General features: G+C 38.1%; 1 protein-coding gene and 1 long non-coding RNA gene across 2 annotated transcripts in view; one reads left to right on the top strand and one right to left on the bottom strand.

The window, feature by feature from the left end:
• Window positions 1-1,288, top strand: part of LOC115920326 — a 1,379-nt gene extending 91 nt beyond the window's left edge. Inside the window, exons 2-3 of the long non-coding RNA XR_004062340.1 lie at window positions 527-608; window positions 1,202-1,288. This is a non-coding gene — a long non-coding RNA (uncharacterized LOC115920326). The remainder of the gene's footprint in view (window positions 1-526; window positions 609-1,201) is intronic.
• A 5,331-nt stretch (window positions 1,289-6,619) lies between these two features.
• On the bottom strand, window positions 6,620-9,453 carry LOC578987 (toll-like receptor 13). Its single transcript, XM_030975976.1, is given in 4 exon segments — window positions 6,620-7,465; window positions 7,468-8,057; window positions 8,060-8,671; window positions 9,447-9,453. Coding segments are annotated over 4 exon segments (2,055 nt in total).
• Window positions 9,454-11,962: the final 2,509 nt, after the last annotated feature.

Raw genomic sequence — 11,962 nt, 5'->3', positions numbered from 1 at the left:
GGGGGGCATGGGGCCTCTTACCCGAAAATCAACATTCTTTTGCCACAATTCGAGCGAAGCTAACTAACAAAATAATGTTGTGGTAATGTTTACATTCGACCTCAAAATTCACTAGCTGAGGATAGGAATCAGGCGCGTACGCAGGTTTTTTCAAGGGGGGGGGGGGGGGGGGGGGGGAGGGGGAAAAAAAGAAACACTTTTTTTTGTTGGTCTCCAAAAAAAAGATCGCTCCGTTTGGGGGGGGGGTAAGGTCAACTTTTTTAGGTTAGCCATTGGTATAATTTTTTTTTTTTTTTTTAAATTACCAAAGGGGGGGGGGGGGGGGGGTTCCTCAAAATTACACACATACAAGATACCAATACGCAGGGGGGGGGGGGTGGGGGTCAACCCCCCCCCGAATCCCCCCCTCCCCCCTGCGTACGAGCCTGATAGGAATGTTACATATTTGGGTATCCCGCTCGTCATTGCTCCGTCGCCCAAATCTTAAATTATTGATTAATTTGCGATTATTTCTTTTAAATTTCAGGTATACCACTATTCGTTGTGCTCATAGCAGCTGCAGTCAACATTGAAATCTACGACGGGGTCCTCATCAATTGTACATTCAGGTAACCATGATTACGAAGCCTTAAATATGGTTGTAAGAATGAGTGTCCTACTTTTTTACTCCTAGGTCTGAATATTGGTTTCTATATTTTATTTATTTACTTATTCAGTAATTTATTTAATTATTTATTTATTTATGAGCGAGTGACTCCAAACATCATTACTGGCAGCTGACAATCAGTCTACTTTCCAGATTTATAGATGTATAAACAATTGTTATTTATAAAAAAATTATATTTATATAGGCCTACATTTATAGTGGCGGCTCCAGGGGGTACAGGGGAAATGCTCCCCCAATTATTCCGACACCGAGTACAGACATGTGCCCCGTTCTAAACAACAAAACATGTTCATTTGTGAAAAAATTATATCGTAATGATAATTTTCAACCCATGGTTGTTATTGAAATCATTTCTTTATTTCAAAGAAAAGTATCGCAATATACAAATTTGCACTCTCAGAATGAAAGATAATCATGACCAGGCCCATGAACCTATTCGGATTCAAGGCAGATTGATGCGATGAATATTAGGATACAAAATGCAAGAAAAAAAACTAGTGATGTCACGCTCGTTCTATCTCTTGAATTCTCCAGCTGTCGTTTGAGTACCGTCGCTTTCTACGGTCTCTTCTTAACACCGATGCTCATCATCGTCCTCTTCAATAGCATCGTATTCGGGCTCGTTCTGGGTCATCAGAAAAATATAAAAAACAGGTAATCTATGAAACTAGGTCTGTTCTCAGGGACGGAACCAGGGGGGGGGGCACAGGGGGCACGTGCCCCCCGGCCAAAAAAAGAAGTTAAAATCAGCCCCAAATTCGCCCAAATATACTGGCAAAACAGGGACGTGCCCCCCCCCCCGGCCCAAAAACAAAAAAAACAACAAAAATAGTGTGCACTTCCCCCCCCCTCCCCCCTCGTGGCCCCCCGGGAAGACATTCCTGGATCCGCCCCTGGTTCTTCTGGTGGTGAATCTAGGCCATGACCGGAGAGAGAAGGGAGGGCTTGGGGTAAAGGGGGGGGGGGTTGGGATACAAGCATCATATATTTAATAGTCCGAAATTCCATGACAAACCGAAATATACAGAAGAAGGAGGAAAAGAAGAAGGAGGAAAGGAAGAAAAAGAAGGAGAAGAACAAGAATATGAGAAAGTAGAACAGAAAGAAGAAGAAGAGAAGAAGAAGAAGAAGAAGAAGAAAAATTATCCACTTTTATGAATCGCTGCTTAAAGTGGTGGGATTTTGATGTCAACACCGTGTATCAGATTTCTTTAGATTTGTATTTATATATCTAAACTTCAATTCCTTTGTTTTTATTCAGTTGTGATTGTCTCTCTCCTTCACACTCTTAGATGGTAAAAAAACGCCATTGAATCAGTTGAAAGGAGCCGTTGCTCTCCTAGTCCTCTTGGTATCTCATGGATCTTCGGCGCGGCGGCCGCCGTCAACTTCACAATCGTTCCGTCAGGATACGAAACCCAAGCTACGGCAAACATTTTTCAGGTCGGTTCACGTAGTAGATCGTCATTTTATAACCGCCCTTCTGTCCCACTTACTCTCTCTCTCTCTCTCTCTCTCTCCTCTCCTCTCGACCCCCTCTCTCCATCCTTCTCTCTTTAAAACAAAATCTTTGTTTACTGCTTCAATCCACTTCCCCTAATTCTCTGTTTCATTTTTTCTTTCATCCTTTATCTTTTTTTGTTTCTTTTTCTTTATTTTCCCCCTCCTTTTTCCCCTTTAAAAAGAATCTCGCTCGCTCTCTCTCTCTCTCTTGCTCTCTTATTTTAATATTCTCTTTGTTTATCCGTTATCTTGAAGTATTGTTTCCCTCTTATTTTTAGATGTAGGCTATGTTTTTGCAGTGATTTTTTTCGTCACTCCTAAAAGTCAACGTTGCCATGTTTGCTGTATTTTTTCATTGTTTGTCTCCGAAATGTTGGTCACCCGACTGGTTTAATTAAAATCAAAGCTTTTATCCTTAGGCCTTATTGAGGACTCTAGAAAATGCCTTTTGGGACATGTACGTCCTAAGATTATTTATTTTACAGAAGGCGATTGCCTACTTCGATACTAAGAAAGTCAGGTCAGCGTGGTCTTCGGAAAAAAATATTAACAAACCACTACTATTTCCCACATTTCTTTAATCTTTAGTTTGTTTCCTCTCTCTCTCTCTCTCTCTCTCTCTCTCAGGCTCTATTTGCAATCAGTGTTGCTTTCCAGGGCTTCTTCATTTTTATCTTCCATTGTGCAAGATACCCGGATGTTAGGCAACAATGGAAAACGACTCTGACTCCAAAGAGATGCAGACGACAGAAGAGAAAATCCAGTTGCATTCCAACCGTGTCGACCGGTTCGGGGGTTGACGGCATTCAGGTTACGCGGTTATAGCAGGAACAGTTAGCGGTAAGGGAGAATGTGATGCGGTAACCTTCGGTCCTCATCGGTAAAAACTATGAAACAGGACCCGATAGAGTGCTATCTTGACCGGTGTCACAAGAAAGAAGAAACATGTTTTCAACCGTGTCTACCGGTTCGGGGAATGATGGTATCCAAGATGTGTGGTTAGCGGTTAGGGCTAAATCGACGCGGTTATCTATCTGTCAGTGAAGCTAAACGAATGGACCGCTACTGTGACTCTGATTCTTTACCCGCTTTCACGCCAGAGAAAAAATCAGTATGTATTGTAACCGTGTCCGTGACCGGTCTGACAACGTCATCCAGAACACGGGACTATCACTGGAACTGTCAGTGGTTAGGGCTAAATCAGCGACGCGGTAACTACCTGCCAACCTCTATAAATAAGGGAAGAGGACCCGACATAATGCTACGTAACTCCGATCATTTACCGATGTAACAACAATGAAGAGTGTTGCATTTCAACCGTGCCTACCGATTCGGGAAACGACGTGAACCCGGGTGACTCGATTAGGGACGAAATGTTAGCGGTTATAGACCTTTGAATATGACATTGTCCTTGAGTGTTTGCAACTAGTATAAGAACGGCAAAGGAATTTAGTCGGTACTATTAACATTTTCGACAAATTAAATGTGCTTTTTTTTAAAAGAGTTGGTGAACGCTGTCTATACTCCAGATGTGACGTGGTATAAAAGGTACGGTGGGTGGTATATATTACATACCCAGTAACTGCTGTCCGTGAGGGCAAGAGCGACCTCAAAACCGTTTTCTTCTGAAACTATGATTCCACATAAAGCACAAAACTTTCAATGGAATGAAAACAATCGTTCACCCTTCCATATGTTATTAGGCCTATAAGTGTCTGACTTGAAAATTGATTGATATTAATGAATAATTGAATTTCGACTAAGAAACGAACGTCTGCAGACTGTAGTGTTGTAGATATAGCAGCAACATGTACGTTTTATTGATTAACGTCAACCTAGGAACTTTTATAGTATAGAAATAAGATACTATTCATATAGTGTCATGCAGAACACACAATATTATGTTGTTGTTGTTGCTGTTGTTCTCGTTGGAAGTTTTTACAATTACACAATTACCGTACCGTTGGCATCAGGGCTACGTGCGTGATGCGTATGAGAAAAGGAATACCCTGGATATATATTAGCATTGTGTTTTTGATTGTGAATTGGCAATTGCCATGAAGTGCATGCTGACGAAAGTGACTGTCAATATAATCATGTTATTTTGTAAGGCCCGTCAAACATTGAAAATAAGTGGCAATAGGTTAATTATTCTCCTTTACGTAATGAGAAGGATCATGTTTATACATTAAAGGTATTACAAAGTTTTGATATGGGGTTATGAATTTGTTTCAAATGAACATATTGGAAACATATGCGATCCTTCAATAATCAGTGATCGTTGTCGCGGTTGAAATCGAGTCTAAAGTGATGAAATTGTAAATAATAAACTGTTTCGTTGCCTAACTCCCTCTCAAGTTCAATATATTAATTTAGCTATAAAACAATGTTTCTTGACTAAAATTGACCGATTGGCTATTCCTGTTTGGAAATTATATATCACAACTACATATTCTGAGATATTCATGGTCGCAGCTTCCATTGTATGGCCGTAGGCGCTAATTCAAAATTATCGAAATTTACCGGGAGCACCGGTAAATTTTGATATTCCATTTTTTTTCGAAAGCAGAAGTGTTTTAGGGGCTAAATTTCCTAGCGCGTATAATACATCCAAATATTTTAAAATTGTAAAGAATCACTATTCAGCCAATTTTCAAAATTCCCCCAAAACTCTGTAAAACCGTTAAATCTGCAATTGATTTATCAACAGCGCCCTCTTGTGTGTCTAAATCAATCATCAAGGTGTTGTACTTCCTTGTCCGATTTTCCACTTTTTCTTTTGGTTTCAACTTAAAAAATTGTCCCTTCAGTGACAGAAATGCGGAAAAGCAGATATTATTGGACAACAATTCTCAGAAGAAGGATAATCAATATTATGGCGTGCAATAAAATGACATCAGGGTCATTTAACCGCCCTGCAAATCTATCATGAAGCCTTATGTTGCTGTCCATTAATCGATTGCAATAGTTTCGGATCATTAACAAAATTAAATCTGCATGATAGAAATTGGAGACATTGAAATATAGTTAAGGAGGAAATAGAAAGTAAAATTATAGCGAAGAATATGTAGAACGAATTCGACTTACGGTATAATAATTGACACGTGAAATCACACAGGGATAGGTTTTGTTCAATCAATTACACTGTTTGCAATAATATCCCTTGTCAGTAGAAGATACTTTTATTTGTCTAATATCGAGATATGTGTGCTACTTTGTTAAACATTGCTATTCATGTGAAATGTACTTAAATAAAAATGCAGTTTTTAATCTCTTTTTTGGGGGGCTGTTGTCAGGGTTTCACGTTTATAAGTTTGTTATGGTTCATTTAATTAAAAAATCATCGCAACTGAAAGATGAAATAATAAAGATGCGTTTAAATTACATGAAACAAACAAAAAGACATGAATAATCATTCAAAAACCATTATTACTCAACTTTAATTAGTGATAATAGAAAACAAGAAGGTATGAATGATAGTTATAGGGTCTATATGAGAGTACAAGAAATATATAACGCAGAGTCCAATACATTTTAAAAATTTGACACAATTTGAATGAGTGAGAGATTGAGAAAATTGATGAAAGAGAGAAAAGACGAGACCAGGACAGAAAAAAAAAGAAAATAATAGAATTAGAAAAAAAGAAAACGAAGAAGAAGAAGAAGAAGAATAAAATAAAAGGAAGAAGAAGAAGAGTAAAGAAGAGAAGAAAAAAAAGATCGAGAAAAAGAGAGTATGTGTGTGTGCGTCATCAACCACAAAATAACAAATTGTAATTAAGTAAATACAAATTCAGTTTAATTTCCCCATACAAAAATATAAATGTTGCCGACAACAATAGAACATAATTTGTTTGGTTTTCTTATGGTGTTACTTACACATGAACATGTACATGTAGGGTATATCAGTGGGAAAAGTAGCACTGTGCTTTCCGGCAATAAACCGCCTAAACATTGACACAGACATGAGTGATTGAAAGATGAAGGGGCTAATGAAAATGTTCAGACAATCTACTCCTAACATAATACTGTACAGTAACGGCGCTTGTATACTGAAGAAATGAGGCTAACGTTTATGTTTATATCTGTTCTAAGGGAATTGTTAGAGTTTCATCCTAAAAAGACCGGGCTATTCAATTCAAATAATTACATTTCTAAAACATGAGTTCTCGAATATCGTGAATTTTTTCTTCTTCCATTAACCATGATACTGCATGAGAGCAAAATCAAGGTATTTGGTCATTTGGTGTATTATATGGATAACCACATTATGGTTTTCGTAATATAAATTGACATCAGATGTGTTTGACACTTCATATCTTATCTGATCCGTGCTCTAGTAGGGCTATTAGCTTAATACACCAATCAGATATACTAAAATATGAGATGTGGACAGTGATGTATGGAACAAACTAGATTGAGTCTGCCTGAAAATAAGGCAGACCGTTACTACTCGTTGGGGATCAAGTCATTGGTCCTGAGATTAATGGTGAGATTTTTTACCAGGACATTCCAGAAAAAATCGTGTCCTCTCACGTCCTCGGTCCAATGTTGGTAGGGTCTGCCGTCACTTAAATATAACCTTGCCAAGAATGGTATCTCCTCGTCTGGGATGTCTTCGAGAAAGACCACGACTACGAATTCGGTCTCGGTGTCGCTCACATGGTCCATGGCGGTGCGGAATTTGAGCATAAACCAGCGATCGTGTACGGCGGCTCTGCTGAGTAGAATGATGGTTTTGTAACTATGGCTCACCACGTAGTCGACGGCGTCCAGATAGTGCATACCAAGGATTAGGTCTTGATCACCAAAGACATTCCTCTGGAACTGTGGAAGCCGTTCTTCCAGAGCTGGTTGGAGTTGTTGACGAACCCATTCTTCGTCGTCATCGTAGAAGATGATATTCAAGTCAAACTCATAGTCGTTGTGGTCCCGGGCGTCTCGCATCTCTTTATATCCAATTGCCATTAGTTTCAAGAGAAAGAGTTTGTACTTCAACGGCCATCGGTTGTGATAAAGGACTACGACGATGACAACCAAGAAAATGCCGGCGAGAGGAGTCAAACACACAAGAACAATATTGAGTCCACAAAGTTTATTGGGATCAAAATCAAGCAAAGGTTTCTCGCGAAGAGGCTCTAAAGAGGCCGATGAACAGACTGTTCTGTTTTTGTCAATGACGTCAATATGCCCACTCATCCAATCGCGGAACCATCGTAGATCGCAGTTACAAACGATAGGGTTCAATGAAAAATCGAAAGATAGAAGCGAAGATTCTATCGGTTCAAATGTTTTTTTTGGTTGAGAAGGGTTAATTTATTGTTCGATAGCAATAGAGTAGTCAGTCTAGGATTGTTTGAGAATAGTTGTTCTTCGAGGTATGCCAAAAGGTTGTCATGAAGATCGATAATAGTCACTTGATCTAACATTTTGAATATATCAAAATTAAGTTGTTGAATTACGTTTTCACTTAAATTTAGCACCCGAAGCGATTCCAATCCCGTAAAAGCTAATGGATGAAGGCATGAAATATGACAGGCTTCTAAACTAAGGTTCTGAAGAGCAGAGAGTTGTTTGAAGATCCTAGCCGGAAAATCATCTGGAAAGTAAAAGTCAAAATGATTTTGGCTCAGATCCAAAGTAATAAGATTTGACAATCCATCAAAAAGAGAAACATTCAGAATTTCATCCCAGAGATTGAATGTCGACAGCCCCGAATTACGGATTTCCAAATTTTCAAGGCCTTGTGAATCTTCGAAGGTTATTCCAGGTGGCATCATGATCATTTTGGCGATCATGTTATTCATGAAAAGTGTTGTTAAGTTCGGGGCTACCGGTTGAAATATGTCCATATTGCAGAAGTTGCAAAAGTTCAAGGCGATGGTTTAATTCCCGTCAGTTTCGAAGACGACGTGATATTCAGGACAATAAGGTCTTTGTTGAAGCTCAGATCTAACAGCGTTAGATTTCGCAAACCGAAAAATGCGAATTCTGAGATTTCTGTCAAAGAATTGCTGCGTAAGTACAACTCATTCAAGTCCAGTGTCCATTCGTCAGTATTTGGGTTTATATATTTTATTTGATTGAAATTCAAGTTCAGAACTTTAAGCTCCCGCATGCCTTGAAAGAATACCGGTTCAACAGTGATGATTTTGTTTTGCGATAGATCAAGTTCCACGAGTCTTGTCAAGTTTGAGAACACGTATTGAGAGAGAGATTGTAAATTGTTGCCGGTGAATTTAAGCACGGGAGGAGAACAATTACGCAAGGGACTAAAGAAATCTCGTGGCAAGACTGTGAAATTGGCACCATGTATAGTGAGCTCCACTATTTCAGAGCGACAGATCCCGATAAAAGTATCCTTCAGTACCTCAAGTGTTAACGGGTAGTCTCCAAGGACCAGTGATCGGACCAGTGATGGCGCAGCGAAAATTAGTTGATATCTATGAATTTTGACTAAAAAGCAAACATCCGCAGGCTGTAAAGTGTTGTAGATATAGCCTAACAGCAACAACCGTTTACTAGTGCATGGTTAAAGAGAAGGTTGAGTTCTGGGAAGAGGTGAAAAATAATTTGTGAGCGTTATCATTCTTATTATGCAAGTGTGGTAGAACATCAGATAAGACATGTTCCCTGAAAAGCATGGCTCTTCAAATGCCTTCATATTCTAAATATGTCATGTAACATCGTAAAACTCGAGGGTTGGATTTTTACGCCACGTGTTCGTGTAGTCCCATATACATCTTTCTGTGTACAGTGTTTGTAACTTTACCAAGACTTGGCCAAATTTCTTATCATTTTGATGATTCCAGAACCTTGCAATACACACAAATTCTTATATGCTAGATGATCAACCTTTTCTGGTCGATTCCACACCGTTTCTTTCACAATGCAATCGCATGACCAGAACTCAACTTCATCTTTAACGTTAACCGCGGATCAGCGGCAAAGTGCATTGTATGTTTGTGTAGTACAGACATAGTATCGTCGGCCTTATGCCAAAGGGCCTTAACTGCTTTTGGCCATTCCGAGATAATCGCGTTTAAAGGTTTTGGCCTCTCTAATAATCAAAAGTTTGTGGTCGTTTTTTTGCTTTTGAAGCCAATTTCGATAAATGTGTTAAGTTATTAAGTTTTACATGAAATGTGTTAAATTTGTTATAAAATATTCAGAATTGTACATGCTATGTGCAAAAAAACATGTTAGGGCCTTTTTGGCATAAGGCTTGAATGTAGCGTATGTTAGCGTATGTTATGCCAGAAGGGCCGTAACCTACTCGGCATTATGCCAAAAGGGGCGTAACCTACGCGGCGTTATGCCAAAAGTGCCTTAACCTGCCGTTATCGTACGCGTAACTATGCGCGTAACTATGCGCGCGTAAGCGCGCATAGTTAGCGCCCTTTTGGCATAAGGAAATTTTCTTGTTTCGCAACACCTTTGGTTTGCCACAAAGGCCCTCCTAACGCAAATGGATCATCCGTGTAGGTTAAGGCCCTTTTGGCGTAAGGAAAAAGATGAGATACGCGTTAAGGCCCTTTTGAAATTCATAATTATCTTCATAAATAAATCGAATTTCAACAAGTGAAGCACATCATTTTAAAGAGAATGATGAAATCTACAAGGTGATATTAATAACTCAATAACCCCCAAAATCGGGGTTAAGGCCCTTTTGGCATAAGGCCGACGGTATACTCTTCATATAGTGGCATGGGTGCCATGCAGAGCACTAATGTTGTTGTTGTTGTTGGTGTTTTCCTTGATAGTTTTTACAATTACCGTTGGCAGGGCCTACATGCATGTGAGAAACGGAATTTCCCGGTATTGGCCTATATACCCTACCTCCAAGAATTTAGAGTTGTATTTTTGTTTGTGAATTAGCAATCGCCATGATGTACATACTGACGAAAGAGACTGTCACTGAAATTATGTTATTTTGTAATTATGTTGAGGGTTACCCGTTAAACATTGAAAATAAGTGGCAATAGCCAATAGGTCAATTCTTCATCACGTAATGAGAAGGATCATTTTTATACATTAAATCTGCAATTATTGATTTCTCAACAGCGCCCCTTGTGTGTCAACATTAATCTGTCATGGTGTTGTATTCCTTGTCCCAATATTGTCCATTTTTCCTTTTGCGTTCAACTTCAAATTGGCGGAATTTGCAGAAATGCGGAAAAAAAGACAATATTGGAGAATACATTCTCACATTCTCAGAAGAAGAAAAATCAATTTATTACGAGCAAACCTCTCGTAAAGCCTTTATGTTGCTGTACACTAATCGATTGCAATAGTTTCAAAATATTTTCGGATCATTAAAAAAATTTAATCTGCATGATAGAACATGAATACATTAAAATATGGCGAAGGAGGAAATAGAAAGTAAAATTGTAGCGAAGAATGTGTAGAATGAATTGGACTTACGGGATGATAATTGACACTTGAAATTACACAGGGAAAGGTTTCGTTCAATTACACTGTTTGCAATAATATCTCTTGTCAGTAGAAGCTACTTTTATTTGTCAAATATCTAGATATGTGTGCTACTTTGTTAAACATTGCTATTTTTGTGAAATGTACTTAAATAAAAATGCAGTTTTTAATTTATTTTTTGTGGGGCTGTTGTCAGGGTTTCACGTTTATAAGTTTATTATGGCTCATTTAATTACAAAAATCATCGCAACTGAAAGCTGAAATAATAAAGATGCTTTTATATTACATAAAACAGACAACAAGATATGAATAATCATTCAAAAACCATTATTACTCAACTTGAATTTGTTTCGATAGAAAACAAGAAGGTATAAGATAGCTTCAGGGTCTATATGAGAGTACAAGAAATATATAACGCAGATCCCAATATATTTTAACAGTTTGACACAATTTGAATGAGGGAGAGATTGAGAGAATTTATGAAAGAAAGAAAAGACGAGACCAGAACAGAAGACAAGAGAAAAAAATAGAATTAGAAAAAAAAAAAGAAAACGAAGAAGAAGCAGAAGAATAAAAGAAAAGGAATAAGAAGAAGAAAAATACAAGAAAAAGAAGAAGAGAAAAGAATAAAAGAAAAAGAAGAAGAAGAAGAGGAGAGAAGAGAAGGAAGAGAGAGAGAGAGAGAGAGAGAGAGAGTATGTATGTGTGTGTGTGTGGGTGTGCGTCATCAACCACACAAAAAACAAATTGTAATGAAGTTAATACAAAGTCAGTTTTATTTCCCCATACAAAAATATAAATGTTGCCGACAACAATAGAACATAATTTGTTTGTTTTTCCTATGATGTTACTTACACATCAGTCACATTTGTTGTTTCTTAATTCAATATATACATTTCGCATTTATACATCGTCTTTTTTGAGCCACAATGGCATTGATCCATTATACTTTGACATGGAGTTAACGCCCTTGTGACCCCAAACAGACGACATGTTAAAAGTGTCCGTTAATATTTGTGTACATTATGACTTGTATCACGTATATTCCAGTATGAATAATATGAAGTATTAGCCCTCCATTGTTAATGCTAAAACATGACCTTCGCCTTTTCTCTTTTCTTCTTGTATGTATTTGTTTTGAATTATCTATACAAGACAGTGTATGTATTTACATGTTTCTAGCTGTCTCTTCCTGGATCTTGGATCTGGAATTGAACTCGAGCCTGAACTTTACTGTGACACCTTATGGTCCCATTTGAGCATATAAATTCATCTACATTTATAGCATATTTACAAGGTATATACAATTGTCGCTAAGTTTACGACCCGGGGTAGGGGGTACTCAGTCTCAGTTTGGAT

The sequence above is a fragment of the Strongylocentrotus purpuratus genome, unplaced genomic scaffold (genome assembly GCF_000002235.5).
Source record: "Strongylocentrotus purpuratus isolate Spur 01 unplaced genomic scaffold, Spur_5.0 spur5_contig_794, whole genome shotgun sequence".
Lineage (NCBI taxonomy): Eukaryota > Metazoa > Echinodermata > Echinoidea > Camarodonta > Strongylocentrotidae > Strongylocentrotus > Strongylocentrotus purpuratus.
Note: the sequence above shows the minus strand (reverse complement) of the source record. Positions and strands in the feature narration are given on the sequence as shown.